General features: G+C 39.1%; 1 protein-coding gene and 1 long non-coding RNA gene across 6 annotated transcripts in view; one reads left to right on the top strand and one right to left on the bottom strand.

Annotated features, from left to right (window-relative positions):
- Positions 1-25,780, bottom strand: part of LOC147756808 (uncharacterized) — a 76,831-nt gene extending 51,051 nt beyond the window's left edge. Inside the window, exons 1-2 of the long non-coding RNA XR_015324135.1 lie at positions 24,936-25,780; positions 22,241-22,467 (exon numbers count right to left, since the gene is read on the bottom strand). This is a non-coding gene — a long non-coding RNA (uncharacterized LOC147756808). The remainder of the gene's footprint in view (positions 1-22,240; positions 22,468-24,935) is intronic.
- LOC111246907 (uncharacterized) lies at positions 17,721-21,743 on the top strand. Of its 5 annotated transcripts, none has more exons than XM_022797281.2 (8): positions 17,721-17,907; positions 18,355-18,480; positions 18,615-18,878; positions 19,052-19,274; positions 19,360-19,471; positions 20,754-20,822; positions 21,123-21,233; positions 21,488-21,743. In XM_022797281.2, exons 1-8 carry the CDS (start codon positions 17,823-17,825, stop codon positions 21,575-21,577), a joined length of 1,080 nt encoding a protein of 359 aa, XP_022653016.1. In that variant the 5' UTR covers positions 17,721-17,822; the 3' UTR covers positions 21,578-21,743. The 5 variants fall into 5 exon arrangements, with proteins under 5 accessions (XP_022653016.1, XP_022653017.1, XP_022653014.1 ...); XM_022797282.2 differs by having other exon boundaries at positions 17,722-17,907; positions 21,123-21,237; positions 21,488-21,736; XM_022797279.2 differs by having other exon boundaries at positions 17,722-17,907; positions 20,754-20,865; positions 21,488-21,736.
- Positions 25,781-26,668: the final 888 nt, after the last annotated feature.

Raw genomic sequence — 26,668 nt, 5'->3', positions numbered from 1 at the left:
ATACCGTTTCTATCATGTACACTTCATTAGCCGACCTATTTTTGTGCCCCTACCCCATCTGCTAAATTAAAAAGTGCCTAAACAATTACCTGTGTGCACCTATACCGTACTTCCTGGCAAAAGCTACCGAAACGAAGATGGCTACCATCACAACAGCAAATAGACAAACCTCGATAATCATTTAAAACAAAAATTTGCAAACGATTAGGTTGTGGGGTTAAGGCCTGTATGTCCTTCGATGAGCTGGCTCGTTCTATTATTTCGACTCATCGGCTATTGCATTACGGAGAAAGCTAAGCGCTCCCTTGGTTGTTCCGTTTGACTATATGGATTCTCCAATTGTGTTTATTAGGCGACAGTTTGATCGCCTAAGTTCATACCTAATGTGATAATATTTTGACGACTGTCATAAACTGGAGGTTCACTTCGACCTTTGTAACATAACTGACATTCAGCTTTGTTGAATGCCAAATGTAGAAGGCTGTTTATCTCAGAAACAACAGGCAAAAATATTGAAAGCGCCTATCGCTTTGCATTAAAACATTTTCCTAAAAAAATTACTAATAGTTTAAGTCACAGCTACTATTTTGCAAGAATCTTCATGACGAGAACACCACTGGCCAAATTCAAAAGCTGACCAATTAACGGGACCTGTTCGAAAATTTCTTAAGTAAGGGGATCACGTAATCACAGCGTAGCTGCTAGGCTAGTTCAACTGTGGCACGAGTTAATCATTTCTAGGATGCTAACACTTGCCGGGGAGAATCTCGGAGTTTTCTAGTTTTCATACGGTTTTCTAGCCTTGAGCAACTGACTTTTAGGTCACTGTATTGAATAACTGTAGATTATCTTCGCGCAAAACCCGCCACGAAACCAATGAATCAGACCGATAGATACGTATCCAAAACTCCGCCAAAAGTTCTACCCTAAGAACGCCTAGATGCCAAGCAGTGCCAAGCAATACTGATTCTGCTTATCTATGATATCGGACACGAAGACAATTACTGTGCAATTGAACAAATGAGGCGGCCCAATGTTACCCAAAAGCTGAGTTACCTTATTGATAAACATTCTATTTTGTATACTATATTTCGGTGCATTTTCATTATTATTCTTATGCCACAAAATGGACCGATGATTCTTTATTCTATAATAAAAGGGAGACAACCAAGGAAAATCGTATAGCCGCGTACCTTAGAATGGACAACCTATGCGTTCTCGATTTATTTTTCAAACGCACACAGAGCTCAGATCGTGGTAAGGAATAACTATGTAATTAAAGGCGTTTCTTATTAATGGTAGCTACGATGATTAAGAGCCCTAGTGCCATGCCTCCTGTTAAGTTACTACAATCTGCACCACCTTTTGCAAAACTTCAGGTCGTTCCATAAAAAGATTGTTTTCAAGTCGCCCTTCGCTGACATCTAGATAGCTGATGATGGAGCCTCTAATCAATGCAGGATTGGAAGCCGTCGTTTTCATGGTCAACTTGAGTTCTAAATACCGGAAGGCTATGTAAGCGCTTGAGGTTCGTCCAGCCGTGGAGAACACGCTAGCAGCAAAAATATGATACGTTTAAAGACGTCTCTCGAGATCTTTTTACCTTTAAAGCCTTGGGGACCCCTGAGAACGAAAGATCTCTTCTCTCTAATAAGTAATAATGCAGTCTAGTTTCGTCCTCTCCAGGGCTCTGTTCAAAGAGCCGTATCTGCGCCACGCGTGTACCAGTTCCATCTGTTATCAGTTCATCCCTGATCTACGCACTTGACATCTATCTCTTTGCTGTTGTACATTCAGCGGCTGCTCTGAAGATCGGCAATGCACACGTCTTTCCTGTGCATGTGTTTATCTAATAAACCATCGCGGTGCCCGCGCGCGAGCATGTGACGGTATTGTGCCCCTTTAGTACGCTATGCCGCATACAGGGCTCAAGGAAATACAGGACCTTCAAAATTGGAGTAGGCGAGTGTCCGTCATAGCGCCCGCCACGTTATAGCGCAGTAAACCGATCGTACCATTGGTTCGGAACGGAAAAGCGGGTGAAGGCGAAAGCTATATGAGCATAAAAGGGTCGCTTAGAACTGTAGGCATTCATGAAGACAAACTCGGCCTATTTACGAATTTTATTATTTTTCATTGCAACAACATTGACGAGTAATGTTATCGTTGTATATACTATAATTAATAGAATTAGTACGATTAGCGAGACGAAATATCTTAGAATTAAAAATATTGGTTGTGTAGGGTACCATTTAGCAGGCTCTATGGCGTTAATACCGAGAATAAAAGGCAACAAACATCTTACCTCATTCTTTGGATTAAACATTAACTATTTAGCCGCAACACCGTGCTTGAATAATTCCTTTGGCCTTTCACAGCCTTATCGGTCCAACGATTACTAAGGCTTGATTAGAATCAAGAAATGACTGCCTATTTGATACTTGAAAGAGTAAAGGATATTTTAAAACTATACTGCTATTAGCGTTATGTACTATTTTTATTATTTTTCAGCACGTAGCACGTGATATACTGTTCGTGCTCTTCTAAAATGGCTGGCCAGGAGCGGCTTAAAGGGATAACTTTAACTTGTCGATGACTATAACGGGAATTCACCATGTTAATAAAAGGGTCAAGTTTCCCACATGCATTAGAGACAGTTCCGGGATCGTTCTTCGGTAAAATAATCCACTAATATATATTGAACTAATTAGCTAATGTAGCTAAGACAAATACAGGTATCGAACATATGTGGAACACTAGGATCAGCTATAATTTAAAATATGCCTATTTGAGACAACCCACAGTCATCGTTCCTTATATTAGCAGAATAAGAATTTGTTGCTTGATTGGCATTGGACATATCAGTAGCGATATTTCGCGTTTACACTATGAAGTATTATTGTAACAGTTACATGGGGCATCAGTGTTAAAACAATGGAGCTGTTTCTCTCATGAGTTGTGTGTGCTTTTGATCTCTCGGTTGTGTTCAGAGCTACGCGAGACTGTGATTTTATATCTCTTTGACCAAAATCAAAAGAACAATACTATCATGTTCTGCAGTGATGAGGTGGCAGGGTTCTGCAAAGAAATACCACCTTGGTTAATGGCTAGAGATAGACTACTAGTATTGAGAGCTTCTGTGCCGGGGGCAACGCCCGCACTCAAGGCCCATTTGGCAGTGATACTTGTTTGTTTGTCATTTCATTACGTCGTTCGTTGTTAGCTATTCAAATAATTTCAAAACGTAAATGCTGCAAGCGGTATCGTGCACCCGGAGAGTCAAATGTCTGTCGTAATTGCCCTCCTTGATAATGTTCGCTAAGTTCAATGATCAGTATCACAGCACCTATTAGAATTGGACAATGGCGGTGGTTTGCACACTTCGCCATAAGCAATACGTTTCTCTACGTCACCGAACGTGGCTCAGACGTAAGGTAAACCCATTTTAATCTACAGGGTAGATTTCTCTCACCCGTCTTCAATGATTCCCCTTTATCTATGATAATCGAATGTCGATAATGCTCTGCTTCAAGACATTAAACGAATTCTAGGCAATGATAGAACGTCGACGAAGAAAGAAATAAAAAAAAACTGGTCCTATATCAGGGATATGGGAGCACGACGCTTGCTAGGCGCTATCGAGTGCTATGTAGGTGGTATATTCACGCCTCTCGAGAGCCGACGCAGCGACAATAATTCACTGTATTTCGTTTTCGTACCGTGTTACAGAACCGCGCTTTTTAATTGCGCAACGAAAAATATCTGCACATAAATGGTTATATTTATATTGGTTTACCATGATTGGGGAGAAAATTATTTTCCTATGAGCGTTATCGTTTTATAGTCGAAGATATACCTTTTATATGAAAGATAGCCTATGAAGGGGCAGACGACCTACCAGTTGAGGCCCGCTAAGGCCTGTTTCATGTTTTCAGTTAAGCGTTACTTGTCTTGCTTGTTGTATCGGGCGTGCATTATACAGATCGATACTTATACATGATATATAGAAACACTACAGGTAATGTACCCGTTGCTTGTACACTCCATTTAAAGTGACTGTCACCGAGTTGCCTGGGCTCGTTCTTAGCTACAAGATCGCATAGCAAACATGGAACGTCTGTTATACGACGAACATTATTCACAGCCAAAATTCAGATATATAGTCGTTTATTTTTAATAAAAATTGCCTCTTCCGAGCCGATTTCATTTAGAAACTTAAATAAGTAAGGAAAATAACTGTAGAATAAGATTATTTTTTCACTAAGGGACAGATATCGAACAAAAATCTTAAATCGAAGTCCAAGTAGTGGTTTTAGTTTAAGTAACCACCGTTACGGTATACTCAGAGCACTATATATGCACTAGTATTATGCCGCTCTGCGGCGACACTTATTGGTTCCTGTGAGACGTTCGTGTCCAGCTTTAGGACAACGCTTCAACGTATTTCGGCTAACGCTTGACAATGGTTAATCTAAATACGAAATATTAAATAATATTTGCTCGCACCGAGGACAGTAGCTTCAATTTAATACAACGGCAATACTAAATTTTTCTGTGTTGCTTTAATATAGTTTCAGCAGAGTACGCTACGTCGATTGTGTAGAAACACAGCGTCGACATAGGAAGATTCTGAAAATGATTTCTTTCATTTCAGATGAAGAAGAAGAAGAAGGATTACTTACAAATAATTTGTGCACAATGTCTCCCTGTAGTAAATAATACAAAGGTCTGTCCATTTTATTAAGATGCCTTATTAAGGCATCTTTGTTAAGATTAACAAGTACGAAGATTCTCCCTGCTTGCCCATAACATATATGACTCATTAGGCCTAAGTTAAACAGGGCTTAAAGCTTTATACAGGCAGAGATGTAACAGGCACTGTTCGACATGCCAAATATATATTGAGCTAGCAACGGTCATTGGGAATGACTTTATCAATAAGTTCTTTGGTCATACATCATGAAAATCTATGTAAATCCGATATTTGGCCTGGCTTTAGGTGGCATGATTCTTCCGCTCGAAATCTGCACATTTGTCTTACCAACATTTTAATTTATATTATTGACCTCAGCCATCCTATGTAAACTCTGTTTATACATGTACACACTTTATATACACATGCATAATCCCTGTCACTTGCAGGTTGCTCCAATTTCTCTACATTTTCTTCCTAATATCATTTACGGGCCTTATTTAGGCCATTTATCCTTAACTCTATAGACCTGCTGTCATGACTCAAAACAGTGATTATATCGCTCAGTCAGCAATATTGGCAGTCAAATGCCTCAGGCGCAGCTAATATTGCGTCAACCATAGCCCATGAGGATTGTGTACAAACCTATTTTTTACCTAGTTAGAAATGTACGAAATTTACGTCTGCTAGCGAACGGTGCGATGGAATCAAAACGTCGCAAACGAAATCGGGTATAATCTTTGACTATCGAAAGTCTCGATAGTCAAAGATTATACCCGACATCCATGTCGATGAATAAGGGAGACTCCTTTCGACAGGTTTCGAGCCAATAGATCATTAGTAAATGCCATACGCGTACGTTGTATAAACCACTCTCGAACTCGGCCTATTGTTTATGAAACAGACACGACAATGAGATGGATATACAGATATTTCAAGAAAAATATAATACTATTATTTATTTATTCTAATAATATAATATCTAACAATGATGCGTTCACTATTGTATGGTTAATTAACACCTTCACACCCCCTTCTAGGGCAGCAAATTTGCTTCAATCCACGCAGACGTCGTACCGGCCTCTCATGTCGACTGGCAGCCCATAGGCGCCCTTGACGACTAGCCAAGAATGTGGCCGAATTGATACGTTTAGCATTATGTAGAGAAGTTCCATTGAACGATAGACAATCAAGTAAACGCTGACGGCTTTTCACGGTTTATACTGGCGGCAGTCGTTATCCAAAATGTTCGATCGTGCCCGCGGCCAGCTTTTGAAATAGCGAAAGTGTTGCTAAGCTTTGTGTGGATAAAAGCTTTTTTATCAACTCGAAGGTCGACCGAAGTAAATCTTCGAGGTCAACGGCAGCAACCTCAATGGGATATAAATGTTCGTAACCGCCAAAAACAACTGCCAGTGGCATCTAAGTACACGCGGTTTTAAAAAGAGGTTTATAATAAAGCTGTTACAACTATTGCCACTATTGTTCGAGCTCATTATATTATAGTATATGTAAAGGCCGTATTATGAACGGTTTGTAAATACAACTTTTATGTTCAGGTATAAGTAACAACTGTTTATTATCGAAGGAATTATGTGGTGAGGCTATTTGTAGTAGGAACTCTATTGTTTCCTTGATGACGCATCTCTGTGCATTTTGCGTGACGCACGTTCTGCGAACGAACGTGAGGTGGCATACGTCGAAAATAGTTGAAATATTATTGCCTGTACGAGAACGATCGATTAGTGCTCTGAGTGCCCCGGACAGCTTTAATATCTACGCAATTATATAAGATGGATGGTAATCTCCGAATAGCAGTACTATATGGTGCCCAACACTACGGAACCGTAACACTTAGGGTACGGTTTTGATGCGGTAGGAAGCCACGATCGCGTTCATTATGGTTTGTTGGCAACTCATGGTGTCTTGACGTAATTCTATAACTGATAAAAGCTTATTTTTGTTTCTAGTTTTGAAGCCTCTTTTGAAACACTTGAAAACTGTGTTTACGGTCCGGAAAAGTTTTCCTGTCCTCTTCAAAGACCTGCCCGTATAATTTACGTAGTGACCTTGCTCTGTGAATTGTGTACGTTACTGGATTTTAAGAGAATTTTGTCTGGGAAACAGAATTAGTCGGAGACGAAAAACTCTAACATTACAATCCTCTTGCGGTTTTTTTTCTTTCGACAAACCCCAAAGGCAACTGCTCGTTTGCATTACCTAAATAAGCTATTTACCAATGTTTATTTTCGTAAAATAGCTAGGGGTACGTTCGCATAGAATAGGTCGGCCAAGATGTGACTGCAATCAGCGGAAAGCGTACCACCAATCTTGACTTCGGAACGTCGAAATAAGTAGCCATTACATTGAAGACACATTATAACTCGCCTTTTATTCCTTGAATAAGCGGAATATAAAGAACAATATAAAAATAATGATTGCAAATTGTAGTTAAAACAAAAGCATTACTTAGGCAGCCCTATGAGTCCTGTCAAATTAATCCAAATAAAACTTTCTTAGCCAACATCCCTCCTAAGTCATTTATATGACTTAGAGAAGTTCTTTTCTATGACAGGAGCTGCAGTGCTTCACCCGGGCCTGGCTCGATAAATGACAGCAAGCTGGGTTCAAATAGGATCAGCAACGATGATGCAACAATTTCGCGCGCATCATTGACTAGAGGAATCGAAACGAATAGATGTCGGCCGAGGTACTTACGTTTAACATTGGAGAGCCCTCTTCTATAATACTTGTTACTATTTTGGGTGAAGATTCTTTTAAGCTTTACTGAGCAGAACAGGCGGTGAGCGTTTTACAAGATATACGTAAACTTATCGTACGCCAATAGCGAAGTGTATGTACACGACGCCAGTTGTGTAAACATCACAGGGTGTTGTTATGGGCCTGTTAATTGCTCTGAAGACAGTATCATACGTTTCTTGATGACATCTGAGTGATTTTTTATTAGTAGTAAAGGTACTACGAGAGATGATAAATATGAAGCAAATGAATATATGTAAGTTTTATAGCATATGAGGCAGTAAATAATATATTTAGATTAATCTGAAAATATTAGCTCGCATGTAATATGTCCCAATGTGGGACATAAAGTTGCCGATAGGTTGTAGGCCCTGCAAGCTGAAAGGACTTTTACTATGTTCATGAATGAACTGCGCACTGCAAAATCCAATCAGGCACAGATTGACTGTAGTTAATAAAATCATGCTGTTAGGCTATCGGTAAACACAAAAAATAAATACGGTTAAGTTTATGCCCACTTGTGAATACAGTTTCTGTCATGATTCTAAAATTTTTCTGTAGAATGCCGTAGCAAGCAACATTTTAGCCATGTCTTCAAAATAAGCTTCTGAACGCGCGTAGCTTAAGTGCGCTTGTACCCAGTAAAGTGGGTATGAACCCAGAAAATATTGCAGAAGAAACTCGTCTCCAATTTGACGCTCGGTTTGCTGTAATGCAATGCTGTCTCGAAATGATCTCTTCGAATGTTTTTTTTTCTACGACGCACGACCAAACTCCAAATTTTTATAATACATAATCTATCTGCAATTTATTGACTTATTTGTCGTTTTACGCCTCGAAGCTTTCTACAACAGCCATACGACAATGAAGTTATGGTCTGCAGTACAAATGGGATGAATATTAGTTTATGTGTGTAAATATATAGGCGGACAGGAAAAGTAACGATGCTCAGTCTGATCACGACGTAACCATTTACCGTGGACGGTGCCGTTTTTAAGGGTTCAATAACAACTTATGCTATAGAGTCACTGTACTACTGAGATTTTTAGTGTCGTTGCGTAATTGGCAGGATAGCACTTCTGTCTTTTTTGAAAAATTGTCCATATCAACTATAGATGTCTCTGGTGTACCTAGACGCGATTTCTTCCGTGTGATATAAAACCTTTCAGTAATCGGCGTTTTTTTTTTCATTTATTGAAAAGAAGGAAAATCTGTTAGATAAAAGTGACCAACGCGCGTAGTAGATCTTCATCGCAGTCAATTCATCGAGACTCCCCCATCGAAAAATATACCATCGGAAGCATGAAGTCTGATCGTTATATCCCATCAACTCGACAAATGAAGTGGTTCAAAAACTCTGACTGCAATAAGAGGTTCAATTAGTGTAAGTATGTCTTCTGAAGCCAAGATTATATTCAATTACGGGATACCCAGTCCTGTTGCTCCGGGCTAACAATAAATCATAATGTCGAAGTACTGCACAAAGTAATTTGTTTATTAGCCAATTTTCATGTCATGACGATGATTTTTTCGTGCCGTACGGCAGAATGTGTTACGAGATCTAGATTACTAGATGTCCCGGTCAACGTCCCCTACATTTACCGAGAATATGTGCTCGCATTTTTGATGTAAATCCGTAAATTTGTGTGACAAACCTAAGGTAACAGTACAGAAAGATATAAGGTTAAACGTGAACAACGTGCATTTTAGCCCAACAGAGCCTATGGGAACGGAAGTGGGATGTGTCCTAGCAACTCAAACAACTTGAAGTTGTTTAAAACTGTATTAGGTCGCAACCTCTGTTTTAATATCACGAATGTGCCTACTCATTTATATAGGAAAATGTCTGACTCATCGAATAGGTGTATGTCAGCCGATTGTTACACGGGTAAACAGAGTAACTCGAAATTTCGAGTAAAAGGAACCTTAAGGATATCAGACTTATTTGAGATTATCAAAAGAGATCTCTAAATCCAGCACGCGCTCACCCTTTGTGTAGGTGTCTCTATGACGAATGCGTCCAAGCGAGACTTTATATGTAAGGGAAGTCAAAGTCAAAGAATTGAAACATCCGCTTAAGGATAACTTCAACTTTACTGCTAATAATAAAGTAGTAAAAATATATCCGATAGTTTGGATTCTATGTTAACATTTAACGGAACAGTGGTTTGCGAACCATGTCTATATCTCAAAAGGACCAATCCGTCTAAAGTATTCGATATTTAATTTAGCTTAGTGTGTTCTAATCGGTCCCATTTCCAGGCCAGAAACAATCTATTATGGAATACTTTTGTTACCTAATAATAATGCTAATACTTTTTTTTTAAGTTGAAATAATCAAACGGATACACAAAATGATCCAAAAATCAGATAATAAATTAGTACATGACTATGCAATTTGAACTGTTTAGTTTTCCATTGAACCCATAACCCATTATTATTTCATCAGTAATTGGGGCGTCGAACAATAGCGGCCAATTTTTCTTCAAGCGTTCGTTACATATATTCTTTTTGGGGTCGTACCTCAGATAGACATCGTGGATGCCAAGAAAATCCATGGTGAAATTAGGTGGCTCCTCGTTGGCAAAATAATGGTTGGCTTAATAATGAACTAGAATCTAAAGGTTTATTAAATATTTATCGCTAAAAGGCATTTTAACTTTCTAACTAGCAACATGTAGAAAGGTAATTAAAAGACAAATTCTCCAACTTCACATTCTGTGGTACCTTAAAGAGCGAAAGCAAATCTAATAACCCTATTTGTCAAAACCAACTTAAGACGAGACTCTATCTGGTGTTTTTCATTATCTATCAAATATAATATAATAATATATATAATATAATATCAAATAATAACAAATATAATATAATATAATATCGACAAATAGTGTCGACAAAATTCGCAGTAGAAAAAGTCAAAAATCTGTCTATACGATACAATACGACGTGTATTTCACACTGTTTGTCTAGATACTTACTTCGCAATAATGCGCAATTTTCACGGGTGTAACTGGCAGAAGAACCCTGAGACGCAACGTAGATATACGCATGTGTAGTTAAAAAGCAAAAAATGCTAACTTCCAGCGGCTTTTACAGAAATACTTGCTTGCGTATATGATCTATTACTTTACAAGGTCCGCTCATCGTGCTACGTAACGGAACAACGCCGCTATTTTCTTTCACATAAATATTCCTCTCTCTCTCTCTCTCTCTCTCTCTCTCTCTCTCTCTCTCTCTCTCTCTCTCTCTCTATCTATATACAGTTCTATCGACTTCCTTAGACCTGAATGCTTCCACAGCAGTCCATGTTTCGTCTCTGCTACACAATAGTACCAGTGCCATGTCGACATCCAGCCAAGACTGATCGCTCGCTGGATTTCCGGGCCCATCGTGTTGCTATCCCGCAATAAAGAGATAGCCTTCTCTAATAGAATCCGTCATACCTACGCAATTAAATGTGCGAATTAATCTAAATATATTTTAAACTGGTGACTGCCAGTGATAAATGTGGTCGACCTTGTGTAAATAACCGTCTCTATGTTTTTGTCGCATGGAGTAGAAAACTTATTTAACTTAGCTCTACAGTTTAAGTACGAGGATGCCAAACGACAACTTACGTTGCAGTTGTTGCAACTGCTGGCCAATGAATCAGACCCCTGGTAGTATTCGTTGACAATGAACAGCAAAACTAGACTTCCGTCAGTAATAATCAAGCCACGCTATTTTCGGCCATAACGTCTTGAAACAACACCGAGCCAGTCGATTCGATGCTCTGGATATGGTTTGCCATCCAGCATTCGTTGGCTCGCGCTTTTAAACCACATGATTTAATGCCTCAGTAGACGTTAGTGCTTCGATTTTGGTACTTCGTGCTAAATGTATCAGAGTGCTCTCTCCTTCGTATCGACTTAGTAGTCGACCGAAGCCAAGCGGGAAATGCTCTTTAGGGAAAATAACGAGCTACTTTATGTTCACGGCGTTCTCGACGGCCCATCGGGTATCAATAGATGATCCTGTGTTAACACAGACGCAGTGGCCTAGGGCAGTTTTTATGATTCGTAGATAAAATACTGGTTGAAATGATACCATATTCTGTTTGTGTAAAACTATGCGGCTACATAACCGTTCAATGCATTTTTCCTGTTCTATTTCATACGTTCTTTCCGATCGGTAGGTGTAGTGGCCCGCTTATGTACGAAACCAGGCAAAGATGGTAACGGCGTTCGCACGTCGAAAGGCAGCTGTAAAACCTATCGTGGATTTAATATACGCAATTGCAAATTCGGAGCCTGCAGTCAAAGTGGGTGTAAATAAATGACCACAATTGAAGGAGCTCCGTCTTGTGATACTCGCCCTTGCCAGCTGTTCTACACAAGTATTCTCTTAGATACTCTGAAAAACGAAATTTTAAAAAAGTTACAGTACTTTGCGAGGAATCGTTAAAAACATAAATATAAAGCCACAAAGCTTACTGGAACCTATCAATGGATGCGCCTTCACTTTGCTGCCCAGAAGTGTACATTTTTGGAATTAAGTTAATTTGCAAGTTCAGTTTGGCTGACGGATTATCCTAATATTCTGCATATGTTTGGTCCGTAGAACTCTTTCAGAAAACCTGCAACCGAGGCATAACTCATATTACGTTTATCCCAGAACACGGAACTCAAAATCCCGTTGTAGACTTTTTACACGAAATGCCCTTCGTTGGAATAGCGTGTGTCGGAGGCAATTTGACTTTAAGGGAGTTGCTATCATAGGGCTAAACCGACAGGATGGGGAGTACGCTATCGACTTTCTAATTATCAATAGACAGAACAGTTTAGTGCCATCGATTTGCGGGTATAATCCAAAATAGATGTTGGTCAGAGCATTTACCTAACCGCAGGTAAAAGAAATTTGGCGGAATTAAGTCCTTCAGGTTTGAGACCTCCTACAGTTCACTTATAGAAAATAAGCTTCACGCTGGTAGCACGTGTTTCGTATGCAAGAATACTACTTCGATATTCTCGACACGATGAAGTCGTTTTAAGTGACCAATGAGCGAATTCAGGAAAGATGTATTTTCATTGCAACTCATAAAATAGAAATAGTGTGATTGCTTCATTAGCAAACAGGCGGATTGACTGTAAAAACAAGCCAAAAACATTGTGAACTTGGTCACATGCGTCGAAAAAAGACGGATTACGCATGTCTTCAGATATTGAAGCGCAGCCTCAATCAGACCTGCAGTGGTTACTTAGGATTAATAGATTTCTTGAATCTGTTTCAGTGATGGTGGTAACACGCTGCTATAGGCTGTATATTAGCCCGTAGCACCAACTCACCGTGTACAGGCTGTGATGTATTTTGCTTCCATAGTCGATTCTAGCTTTAGGATAATGCAGTTTTTACATATAGACAAAATCTTAAGAAGTAAAATAAACCAAAGGACAGACCATTTGTCTACTAGATCTTATACAGTTGCGTGAATAGCCTAGCATTGTTATACGATGACTGCCTAGGTTTATACTTAATATGAAAAATTTACTATAAATATATGTAGACCCATTCTTCCCACTTATATTCGGTCTAATAGCTTACAATTAAAAGTTCAATAAACAAATACAACAGTTGTGTATATGTTTAAGTGACAAAAAAACGACGCCTGATAGATCAATAGTAAACTCAGCCGGAGCCCGCGCCTACCTCATATGAAGTCAAATATCTGACTCATTTGCGACATAATTATTGTTCAAGGATTTCCGTCGAGCTTTTTTTTGAAGGTAAGACGTTCTGATGTATTATTCCGCGGTCTTAGGATCCGCATTACTGCCTATGCCGAGTACTCGCCTACCAAAGCAATGTAGCTAAATGTTAAGAAGAACGGAACATCTAGGCTAATCAGTAACTACTAAGCAGAGATGTAAAATCCGTGTCAGTTAAATCCGTTGCTGCCCACGACCTTTGGCCCACTTATGCTGTCTACAGTATTTCAAAACCACGTAAGATCATATCCGAACAGGAGTAGCAAATATAAATTTAATTATATATCAGGATGATTTGTAAAAATTAAAAAAACTCGCTTTGCTAATGTTACCATGCTATGAGTGCAAACGCTAGGAGAGAGCGTCTACAAAACGAACTCGTGGTTTTTGTGCTTTCAAAGCAATCTCAATGTGGTTATAGATTCTAATGGGTTCGTCGTCCGGAACAGCCTACAGTCGGCCTAACTGTCAACTTCACGGCCATAGTTAATTTGAACCCTTGAGGAAAGCAAACACTCCCATGCAGGATAACCTGGTACACAATGGTGCTTATTTCATAATATCTAGCTTTATATTTCTACAATGTAAATCTACATACGAAGTACAGCATGTTTCGTCAAAGTTAGCAATGAGCATTGCCGATACAAACCGTTCTCACAGTTTCAGTACCTTTCTATTTGATATGCAATCCCTTGTGTACCCTTCAGTATATACATTGATTGTCTACGAACGTGCTTAAACGTGTCAGTTTAGCGAAATACCGTCATATTACAGAAAACTAACATCAACCAAAGTAACTTGAGTTCTCTCACTCACCAGAAGTGGATAATCAAAAATGTTACCTTGATTTCGATAACGTACGCTTTTGCGGAAGCAATTTTCACTAATGTACATACCGGGTACGAGTTATTAATATTATCGTGCGCTAATTTGTCTTGAGCATTATATAGTCTTCATAATCAATAACCATCGCTCTGCTTAAGTTGTAAGTTCTGAAAAAAATTAACCAATTTATCCGGTCCGAAGTAAATCCGATAAGCCGAATTGATGTGCTTACATAACGAAATGAAAAGAATAGTGGTGCTAACGTAAGACTTTGGCTCAAAAAAACAGATATGTTATAGCAGGGGCAAGTAGAATATGAAGTATTACATAAAATTGAATTTTATACGAGCGACACGAACAAAGAGCATTACTGACATTGTCAAAAGCTATTCTGCTTCGCCTTCCGCTAAAAACGATTTCGAATTAAGGTAAAACTCAATGCAATAAGCACTTCGAACTTAATTTTACAGCAGCGGGCAAAAGCTAAGTGATTTATGCGAACACTCTTCTGATAACTTTTCATTACAGATAATTAGACACGGTGTAAGTAATCTGAAAAACATTCAAATCCTGACCGCAACTTCGAAATATACAGCTGACACTGTACTATAATAGCTTCTTTTCTTCGCAGGAACCCAACGAAGATCAATTGTAAGTGCAAACGTTTGTTTACTAATGCAACCCACGAAGAAGCTAAGTACCACAACCGAAGACAAAAAAAAAACGGCAAAAATATGTTTTTGAATAATACCATTCAAATGCTACTATCGTGGATTTGAACTAAAGGATAGATTTAGGCATTGTCAGGTGTATTTATTAATAATTTGAGAATTTAAGCGGTACCAGGTTGCAGCTTCTGAATAAATTACATTTGAACTTGAACTAAAAGCTGAACCAGTATCTAGTTCAGGACGACCTGCCAGGTATATTCGAGAAGTTACTACGTCGGACGTTTAACTTCAATCGCTGTCAAATCGCAATCTCCGCTTGTCCATGTAGCCTAGTTAGGTGGAAATTCAAAAAGTTTTCACTATATCAACTACTACGTTCTTCAGTATCACCGCCCTAATCAAGGAATATGATACAGAAAAGTTGAGTACATTTCTTAAAAGCCCTGGTAGTGTGTACAACACGTGTCAAAATGCAACACTTTTGGAAATCATACATTTTCGGTCCAGTCGTAGTTACTCAAAACGTTAGCCCATCTAGAAATCAGTTTCATATTATATTAAAAACATTGAAAAGAAGTAGGAAAACGCGCCTCCGAGGCTATGAACCGTACCGCAGTAGTTCTATGGCGTAATAACAGAATCGGCGGACCAGAACGAGTGATGTCTCCTTTAGCAGTTATTCACAACCGTTCACTTTTACGTAATACGTTTTACACGCTATACTTAGTTAAACAGTCTAGTGACATATCTTTAAACTAACAGCAGGTAGCGCTCGAAGAAAAGCAGTGCGCCATTAGGCCTCACGTTATTCCGTATTCTGTATCGTAAAAGAAATGAATGAAGTCTTTCATTTGCATTAGTACAGTTGAAAAGATAACTCATTTTAATATACAATTAAACTTATCGGGCGTATTTTACTAATAACCTCACAGAAAGTATTAATTAGTCGAGTTTAAGCTCAGAGCTGGAATCAACGAGCTATTATTAGTCGGAACGTGATATTCGATTGAGCATCTGAAGGGAAGTTCTGCTGATAGCTCAGATCCATGATTGGGCTTAAGCTTCAGAGTACCCAGACGCCCTGACAAACATGCATACATTAACCACTGAATTATATTATACGACAAAGATAATATCATATGCTCGAAAGTCCGCTGCCGATACATCGCTGAAACCGAATTTCATTGTCCCCTTTCATCAGTCAGATAAATATTTTTCTCTAGGAAATCATCTGGCTAACAGCCTGAGAAAACTGATCGATGCGTACACGTCTTTTTAGTGTATTTTTCGTCATTCATCTTAACAGGCACACCTTAACACTCGTCCAGGCATAATATTTTTGGTTCAGCAATTCATCCAATTTAAGCAGCGTCTTCGTAACAGACTCACATAGCTTCGCCGGAATAACCGTATACGATTTTCCACTAAATATTATAAGGAAATGTTTTACAACCCGTACTATTGTTAGGCTCAGGTTTGCCCCCAACATTGAACGAAATGTTCTTGCCTTCGCCTTTAAACCTAGACGACCTTACGCGTCCTTAGATTAAGTAGGCAATCACTGCATCGCCCCTGCATCATCAATGAAGCCCTTTAAATACCACATCGCCCATAATGACAGATTGTCATTGTGCCTCGTACACCTGTCCAAAGGTGAGGGTGTTCTGAACTGCTGTGAATAATGCTACTAATATTAGGTTGGCTAATGTGGAGCCTTCAGATTTTCCGAAGCCACAATCCGCACCAGACCTTCCACAATCTCTAAAACCACTGTCACTATTGAGGGAATTACCGTACGACGGATATCTGCGGGCGAAAATATTGTCAAACAGTAGAATCAATATTGCCGCGGTCATTGCCACGTTCGATGTGCGCCAGTACGGCTGGGACACAAGCTAGAGCCGAAAAAGTCAGCATGAACCATAAAAAATAGATATCTTAGAATAAGCAGTAGCACAGCTAAAATCTATTAGACATGGTGCTTTCTGTAAGTTTTAAAAGCTACATCTACAACTACAAGTAAATATTGAGCAAGTTATGTTTTTTTTTTAATATTCTGTATTCTCGCATTGGTGAAAGCAAAGGTTGATAATTGGGTTTCTTCTTTTGGAAAGAAGCTTCGAGATTCTGGGGCTTAAATCAATTACAATGAACAACATGATCAAACTTTATATGAAAATGAAAATCTATCGATTTTTGAAAAGCTTAATTTCGTTGGGAAATATTAATAAAAAGTTTAGTTAGCACAATTTTGAAGTTATACTGGGTATTATTTCGAAAGAAGGAAACGCGAGAGCGTAACAAAAGCCAATAAATCAAAAATGATTTATATTCTTTTTTATTTGGCCTGATTAAGTGATTCTAATTAGCGAGCACTGCAATACCACTAGATCACTTAGCATAGAGCGCACAATCGCTTTAACAAAAGGATTTTCCGCTAATACATACATACGAATTATCTTTGTAAACATTAGGTATTTAAGAGGGTAATTTGGCAAGGTCTTTTTTCTGCATAATCCAACTTGAGACCAATTCTAAACTAGGCAGCGATGTCCCCGGCCTTTCTTGCAATGCAAACCCCAGGGGCGTCTTCACACAGCTTATCGCATTGTGCCATTCCTAAAATCATACGAGGTTGTACCGGCATTGTTTAACCGTTTGCTCATATTCACTCGCATCGTTTTGTATTAGCACCACTCACTCTCGTATGCATTGTCAAGGAGGAAAGGCTGGGTGACGTTTTTTTTTTGTTTTCGAAGTATCTCACCCACTGGTGGCTAAAACAGGATCGAAACATCAATCGACACCAGCCAGTACAATAAAAATAAGGTGTCATCACTTCTATTTCGTCGTTTAGCCTTGCAGTATCCAGCTTTGTCAACGCTTTAACCGTGGTAGACTCATCCTGGTATGCCTCTTAGCATGCCAACGGTGTATTTAAAGCAGAAAGGGAAATATTTACAGAAGCATTGGTCATTATCGTAAACATAGAACTATCGCTGTAGCCATACATATATATATAAGCCGTCACCGAGTTAGCGTTAGTGGGTTTTGCTAATAGCGAAATTTTGTGTATAGAGCAACCGGTGTTTTACTAGCTACTAATTGCGTTGAACAAATCGTATCAGTATGTCGACGAGCAAAAAATGGTCGATATTGCTTATTGGACTCTTTGGACTTTTAGGCGAATACTCACCAGCGGATGCTCTCGGCTGTGAGTGCGTTCTGCGCCCGTAAAGCGTACACCTTTTGCTTAGGTCTCGTGCGCCTTTTCGGTGCCGGAGTTAGATAGAGTACGAAGCGCAACCCATATATATTCGATGACACAAACAGCGCATGGATAGTCTATAGTATAAACGCTTCTTGCATTGTTAGATGTCTATTTCTAGATAACTCAAATGACCCTGAATACGTATGCATTTTAACCCAGATACATTGGATTAAGGCTTATTAGCAGGACTGATAGGAATGTCCAACTCTTGTTTACTCGGTTCAAGCGCTTTTTTCACTGATGGAAAAACCTATTTTTAGAGAAATGTTGCTATAATTTGTTCTGCTAGAGCCAGCGTCCTCCTGCTCATATCTTCGATTCATTCCTTAAGTTTGTAAAATATCGTGCATTTACAACTTGATATTTTTCGTCTTTTCATTCTTGTTTCAGATTTTATATCTCGGCAGTACATGGAGCCGTGTGAAAATGGCTATGGTGTCTGCATGAGTTCTATCGAGTGTAGAATTCAAAAGGGTCGTACACTCGGAGCATGCGCCCTGGGTACATGCTGCAGAAGTAAGTCTCGATGAAGGAATAATTGAAAATTGTCCTGCGTATACGGTTTCTTTTCACAGTAGCACTGATATATTTGTAACTTGTTTATAACCGCTGCCAAACATATCCCCCCATGCGGGTCGGTGATATTCTAGTTGAGAAGACGTGTAACGACGTCATCACGACAAACAACACATTCTTCGTAAACCCTAGCGAGATAAGGCCCGGCTCATCGTGTGTTGTCGATGTTGAGAAGAAGTGGGCTTTGGAAAGCGTTTGCCAAATGAGACTCGATCTGCTGAAGTTCGAAATGGGACCCGCCAACGCGCTCTCTGGAATCTGTCTTCATGATGCATTCACTGTTGTTGGGGTTGACCGACCAGTACCAACAATTTGCGGGAGAAACGATCGCCAACACTGTCAGTATAATGTATACTTAGTAATTTTTTCATAATTTGTTTAATATCGATCTTGCGTACCAAATAATAACGAATGACATTAATGGCCATACGTGCAATACAAGTGTTGGAATAATAAAACTGCTTCCTTTGACCTAGCTCAGAGTTTCTTTTCCCATGGACCCGCTTTACAGTATATGTGGATGTTCGGAATTCTCGAAGTATTCAATTAATGGTTAATCTGGGCGCTAATTCGACAACCCGCCGATGGAAGATCCGAGTCACTCAGATCCCTTGCACCTCCCAACGCCTTGCACCAACAGGCTGTTTGCAGTACTTCGAAGACTCGACAGGATACTTAAAAAGCTTTGGTTATGACCCCGTAGCGGAGAGTTCGACGTACCCTCTAGGCTTGTCGTAAGTTGTACATGCGAAAAAACATGGGTCCTTTCTCATAATGTCAAATGGAGTTCACTATATCAGACAACCCTACATTTTCCAGGTATTTTATGTGTTTCCGAGAGCCGTGCCAACTGCAATTATCTCAAGTCGGTCCCTTTGAGTTGGGCGAGAAGGCTGATCAGAATCCTGCTAATAGTATCCAGGATGTCCAGGTAGGGAAAAATCCAAACGCTGATACAGAAAACGAGTCGATTTCTTTTTTATTCACAAATATCGATTAAAATCTACAATTTTCAAGTCACTTATATTTCTGATCTGTTAAGAAAAATCACAGTTATTTTACATTTATATTGTTTGTTGCGAAATTAGGTAGGCATACTAAAGTGAATCTATTAAAACGTGATTAAAAAGGTCTCGAAATAGTTTACAGCAGCTCCTCCGACAGTCGAAAGTAATATGTAACGATATTTGTTTATTACTTTATTCTACTCTTTAATATGCCCATTTTCTGTCTGGCAGCTACACGATACCTTTCGCCAAAGTGATTTGACGCAGCTGTTACATATAATTCAGAGCAGACGCATTTGTAAGCCAAGTTAAATGTAGAACATACAGAAATGCGAGGTGGCAAGCTCGACGAACATTTAAAGAAATAAATTTATCAACTTTTACCTCTGGATACTCTAAAATAAGACGACTGACAACCGGCACGAACCACGCGCCTCTTATTCAAGATCCAAACTAAAGATGACATGAGCTTTGAAATAAAGTCCAGTGTCTCTTAAAAAGAGATAACGGATAAGAATAGATACAATATGTTTCAATCAGAAATTTCTGTTGCAAATTAAATAGTGCCGTTTCCTGTTGCAGCTAGTAGATGGCTGGCTAATTCCTATATATATTGGGTAAAAGGTGGGAAACTTGGCAGTTGTTTTTCAGAGCTTCAATTAGAATAATCTGTTACGAGATAAAACTGTTGCTTTGCGATCGAAGTATCCTTGTGAGTCATATAATTTTTTCACACATTCAGCCGATCGACCCAAAATGTGCTAGATGCCCCCACCCCCGGAGCAAAACTTGTCAGATTTGACAGTAATGCAAAATGTTCAACGGAAATAAGTAGGAGTACCTTTTTCTTTTTAACAAACCTAGTATTTTTTATTTGGTCTAATCCAATTTGCCCAACAATTCTCAGTACGTTATATAAGCATTCAAGCTGCTTGCGCCATCCGTTTATGCTAAACTCATTTAAAACGCTAAACTCAAAGATATTTAATAGGATTTTTTCAGGACAAGCAAATTTTGTTATACATGTTCGATTTGAGCATCTTGAACCTTAATTTTCATCATTCTAATTTTCCATATAGAACATATGCATTTGGCGGGTTCAGATTTCCAATTTCTGTAGGTAACTGAAAACCGGTTTTTTGTGTTATTTTACGTATCTGCTATACGCTACTTAGAAAAGTCTGTCAAAAATGGTTACACTTCCAGGTAGACGCAGGATGCACCGTTCCAACCGATCCAAACGTCGAAGCGCGGGCTTATATACAAATTGACAATGTGCGCTTTTGTGGAAAAAGATTCATTCGTACTTTTAAGACGCGTTAGTTGGCATGCTACCTTTTAAAATATCGTTAAATTCTTGGATCTCATTTTTTTTTTTTATTAATATTCAATCGATATCGCCGTTCATTTTGTATATTAGATATATGTATGTATATATATATATACATATATATATATGTTGTTTAATATGTGTATTACATATATGCCCTAAAGCATGTGCTCTCATTAGCTGCACGAGAACCAACATATCGATCTTGAAGGGCTGTATGTTGCATTAACGATTTGTTTTTTTAGAAAACCCAATATTGGCTATCAACTTCGTTTCACCTATGCGCGAACGAGACCGTAAGGAAAATCAGGTTTTCAAAGGTTTCAACATTCAATACCAACAAACCTGTTCCACAGGCAAGTAAGTAACTTACTTAAACGAAGAAATTCACAAATGACTGAAGACATATATATATAGTGACAGGGTGTACCCTGTCAAGCCTTTGGGGGGCAAAGTGAAATACAGCCTTTCGTTCTAAGACGCATTTCTTCCTTCAAACTTTTTTTTTATCTAAGTTATCGTAATAGAGGATTTAAAAGCTAAGCATTACAGCCAAAATTCATTGGCTTACAAACGTTTATTTAACATTAAGTTTTACACATTTTTACAGTTAACGGTTCATTTTCTGCTGATTCAGTTGCCGAACTTGGACCAACGTTTACGCTCACGATACCTATACCCGAGCCGCAATAATAAATAAAAGTATTAGGAATCAATGTGTGTTGTAGCAAAATCCCATTACCATTCGATTAGATAATTTTTGTGCTAACTTGAGGCATTAATGCTTGTTAATGGATCACTTGTTTTATTTATGACTGACTTCAATAAAATCTCTTTGCATTATAATGGTAAATCAGACTTCGTCATAATTTCCGTAACGAAACAGATAGTATCGCTTAGCTTATACTGCCAAGCATTAGTTTCCCTTGAATTTATAGGAAATGTTATTTTCTACGTCAGATTCTAAATAACTATTGTTTACTAGCTGCAAGTTATTCGACCGGTAATCTCTCAAGAATATGTGTAGCCAGATTCTGTTCGCGGTAAGCACATCAAACCCTCAATACCATGACTACACAACGGGAAAAGTTGTCAATGCAATCCTTTACAGTTTTACATACTTTTAGCCGACGAAGCATTTGAGTCACAGAATAACTAGTATCGATTTGCTGACTCCCCGCATGACCTTCCCAGGCAACTCTAGTTGTAGGTATACGTCACCCTTTAGGCTTAATCGGTGGAAGAGGTACACTAATAGTTTGATAATTCAATTTTCTTTACCAACGATGCCATTTTTCACAGATTAACCAGCCGCAAATGTGTGCATGCCTAGAGTGGTTACTGTTTAGCAATTATCACTCACCCTTCCTTCAATAGCTGGCCCATTTCTCCATGTTCGAATCCGCAGCATTTCCGATTCTACGGCAAGGTAATGTCACTGTCCTCGAATGGCACTCTCCCAAACGACCCTTTCCATAGAGCAAGGCCCTCTCTCAGCAGTTCCACGTGCTCGGAGGCCGCGCCGGTGTCAGGCGCGCGGGCCCCCAGGACCACCAGATCAACACGATACCAGCGGCCTAGAACCCCGCTCTTCAAAATTGGGACAGCGGAGCTTTAGCGCGCAATAGCAGTTATTACCGTTTAGTACTAATTAAATCTCAGATATATGATTTGTGCTCACTTGAGAGAAATGATATTTTCTGAGCAGGGCTACCAAAATCACTATCATTGTTCCATTGTTAAGCGGTTCATATACATGCCAAAAGTTTCTTTGGATTTCGATTTATTTACCGATTGAGTTGCGGTGCCACAAAGTGGGTTTATAGCTTCATTAGCAAGTGATTAACTCGGTGTAATTCTACGATGAATCAATGTGCAAACAGGGATCCAAGCTGTGGTGTAGACGGATGAGTTACAAGGAATAATAATGATTGGGTTTTCTACGAGGTCCACTTGTGCTTGCCGTATATTTAAATATAGTCTACAAATAGTAAAGCTAAATGCTTCGAAGGTGCTTTAAAGTTCTTCATTGTGTGAATATCTCGAAAATAATTGTGCTCTATTTGGTTCGTGCTTGCGAGTGAGTATCCGTTGATGCAAGCAAAACAGATACGCCTGTGATGTGTACTAAAACGGCATTTTTTAATCGAATAGGCGAAGTAGAACTATTGACGACACAAGTTTCCTCATCTTGATCTGAACAGCGTCACTTGTTCCAAGGTACGGACAACGATACCAGTACAACTGATCTCGCCAGGGACGCCATTGAATAATAGGAAATTGTCAAGTGAGAACATCATTTCGTGAGTTGAGCAATTCGGCTAAATGAAACTCCTTACTTTAACTTGTTATGCAGAAAGGGAGCCATTCTCGCTGTGACTTACTCTCGAATCTTTGTCACTGAAACATTTGTCTAGTTTCCGCGAAACGAACGCCGACGTTTGTTCCGGAAAGCTTCAAAAACACTTCCTACGCCTTCATCCTTTTCAATTCGTTGTCGTTGTTCTGAAGCTCGCTAGCGAATTCTTGACGAGGCATTACTGCAGCTTCACACGTGGCCACTGCTAATATTAGGGAGATTCAATATGATTCATTCAACCTCTGTTTCTAGTATCTTCTACTACTAGTAGAACAAAACTGAAGAAGTGTAAGTTAAAAAACATGTGGCCATTAATAAAAAACAAAGCAAGCTTGCAATTTACTTTAAGTATCTGAGAAGTGCCCCGTCTAACTCAGACTGTCTAATAAACACCGATATTACATTCCATAGCTGAAAACCGCGGAAGTATCCAACTAGTTTTCAACTTCAGACATAATTAATATTGATATCCTCAACGATCAATGTGTAGTGCGGCATGAGGCGACATATTATGGTGGATGTTATGCCGCTTTTAAGATATTCCAGGCAAACTTATTATCTTGAGTTCATAAATAGCTAGACGGATGCTACATAGATAATTCAACTTTTTCTAATACAGGAATTCAAATAGCCCCTCAACTTCATAAAGTCGTGATGTTTTTATATTAAATGTTTAGTATATATTCGGCAGTCCGGCTTCAGTGTGTCAAGTATACAGTGTGTCTGACGATTCTATTCTAGAAGACAAGGCCAACAGAGAAGACACGTCTATTATCGGCTAAGAAATGATCAGATTAATTGAGTCTTTCTTTTCGTTTATGATTAACACGTCAAATATGCCTATTTGAAATGATAAGTTCAAGGAGCCTGCAAAGTTACCTCAAGCCTCAAACCCACTGGGCCTATACGATGCATTCTTATCACTTTAATGGGATATAGTATGAATACGCTAAACTATCTGTTTGAAGCCTCGTGGAATGGCGTGAACGGCATTATGTTTTTTGTCACGATAATTCCGGCAGAATATCAAGCTTCATAGCGGGATATATGATCGAAAGTGTGTACAGGGACCATATCCCCCTCCGTTATTGTAAACCGTTTCGCTAGCTCTCTTGACAACATATGCGGGCATCGTGAAGAAATGCTACCTTGGAAGAGTAATAACCAGATTAATCTCGTGTTGCATATTTTTTTTTTAGTGAAACTTGTAACGAACTTCCCCAGAACCTGTACTCGTATTTTCCTATATTTCATAAGAATATTTGAGCATAATGATCTTCGTAAGACATAGTATACAGTGATTTTTTTTCATTGCGGAGCTAGAAATGCAAAGGAAACAAACAACCACCCTCATAAGACCTGTGTTCCTATCCGACTCGCCCGTATCTGACGTCGATCGGCGTACCGTACAAAATATCTTCTGCCAGCTCTAATAAAGCCACTATGTACAGTGATGTCCGATGTTACTCATTATAAGAAGGTTTTTAATTATTGCCAAAAAAAACTTCATTAGAACATTACACAATATTTCGACGTTTTGTTATGTGATGCTATTGGCCGACAATTGCAGCCGGTAGACGTGAGCAGAAAATCCATCATATTCTTGGCAGTCATTTCATTAGAAAATGTCCTACTTTACATATGTTTTTAAGTAATTGCGATTCGGTTTTCAACAACACTCAGCAGTTGTTCTACTTACAGCTGGACTCGTATCCGGTGAACATAAAGCGTTGCTTTTATGCACTACTTTGGAGTAACGGTGCTTGACTGGTGGGCCTATTTCCCCGGCTTAGTTACAACCTCTACACATATCGTTAATCCTTGGGTCTATCCGAGCTATTCGAATCGCCAATGGTCGCACAACCCTCAACGTACAAAGGAGTCTTATCAGGCGCATGTCTCAAATAGAAACTGCTTCTTATGCTTAAGAAATGTTCCTATAAGAGATAGATAGTCCATGGTGCCTGTAACGACATCCGCAATCTTTATAGAGCTCAATAGGGCGTGCGTTAGGTATCCATTTGGTTACGGGATTGAATAATGCACTGGGGTACAAGTTTTATTCTGTCTTGGAAGTGGACACGAACCTCTAGTGCTATCTATTCTCTTCCCTGAGTCGTCGATGAAACAAGCTACGAATATTCAGATACGAGCACCCTGTCACCCACGTTGGTGAGACCAATTCTGTTTGTTTTCATCGAGTAGAAAGCAATGACACAGATACGAGACTATAGCCGGCATTGCAGATAGCTTGCTCTTAGGCAGATAGCAAGCCAGTTGCTTGCCAGAGGATTTCAAATATGCCGCGAGCAATGCCCTCCCCCTTTTCATATTACTTTATCGGGTATCTCAGCGCTATGCACAGAGATATATCCATAAGCTTTCCTTGGCTTCTTAAGGGCGTCGGAAACGGTCGTTGTTTAACCATCTTCTGGTTGAACGCTACTGGGTCAATATTATTCTTTATTGTCGCACATCTTGTGGAGTCGAACGATAACCTGCAGTCAATATTTGTGAGTAATTGGCTCGGCGATGTCTCCTGCGACATGATCCATGGTAAGCTATAAGCTTACCCATCATTCTTCCGTAGACGGACATCATTTTAGATTCTCAAGCTTACAATACAGTCAGTGAAATATTACATTAATTCTTTTCTGTTCATTGATAAAATGAATTAGAATTTCAAGAAAAAATGAGGTGACGATTCAATTTTCGAAGAAACCCTAAAAAAAATATCACCTTAGTTCTAAAGGAATAACGACAATTGTTTCGAGGCAAAGATATCATCTACGAGGAATCTGAAGGGGAGTTTACTATTGCAATATAAAGTAGCACACTTATTTAATGCCGATGAGGTATGAATGGAAAATTTGGAAATTTCAAAATAGATATTCGCCAATTACAAACGTCAATAATGCATTTGTGTCGCAAATAGAAGTTTTATTTATGTTTACGGATTTCCCGGTTTTGTTAAGTGTTAGTCGGCATGGCAATGGACCAGCTACAGTATCATGAATCATAATGATGCTGAGGTCGCACAAGCGTATCAACTTCATTCGAAGCTTTCTGCAAGGAAACGAAGAGCAATAAAACTTTTTATATAGAAGTTTCCGCCTTTTGAGGAGTAAATGATTCTGTACGACGCGCAGAGGGATAATCACGAATCCGTCCAAGTTATTTCGACAAAAAAGATATTTAGTAGGTAAAAATGCACAACAGAAATTCCGTTTTAGAAGCTAACTACGACCGTTACCTCTAATATTTTTTCGTAGCCAGTTACAAAGAAATCATTGGAAACTGCTGAAGAATTTAAAAAATCACCACCGCAACATCGCCTTGCACATATCCTAAGGATAAAAGGAGTCCTAATTGCAAAAAACGCCCAAGATTCTTTATACACCGTATGTACCTGCAATTTGGTGACAGTTTTTC

The sequence above is a fragment of the Varroa destructor genome, unplaced genomic scaffold, assembly GCF_002443255.2.
Source record: "Varroa destructor unplaced genomic scaffold, Vdes_3.0 BEIS01000003.1, whole genome shotgun sequence".
In the NCBI taxonomy this organism is placed as follows: Eukaryota; Metazoa; Arthropoda; class Arachnida; order Mesostigmata; family Varroidae; genus Varroa; species Varroa destructor.
Note: the sequence above shows the minus strand (reverse complement) of the source record. Positions and strands in the feature narration are given on the sequence as shown.

Excerpts from the sequence above, each read along its gene's own strand:
- LOC111246907 (XM_022797279.2), top strand. The coding sequence starts at position 17,823 with ATGTCGACGAGCAAAAAATGGTCGATATTGCTTATTGGACTCTTTGGA. Across the intron at positions 19,275-19,359 it reads ACGTACCCTCTAGGCTTGTC|GTATTTTATGTGTTTCCGAG; the intron begins GTAAGTTGTACA and ends TACATTTTCCAG. Across the intron at positions 20,866-21,122 it reads CATTCGTACTTTTAAGACGC|AAAACCCAATATTGGCTATC; the intron begins GTTAGTTGGCAT and ends TTGTTTTTTTAG.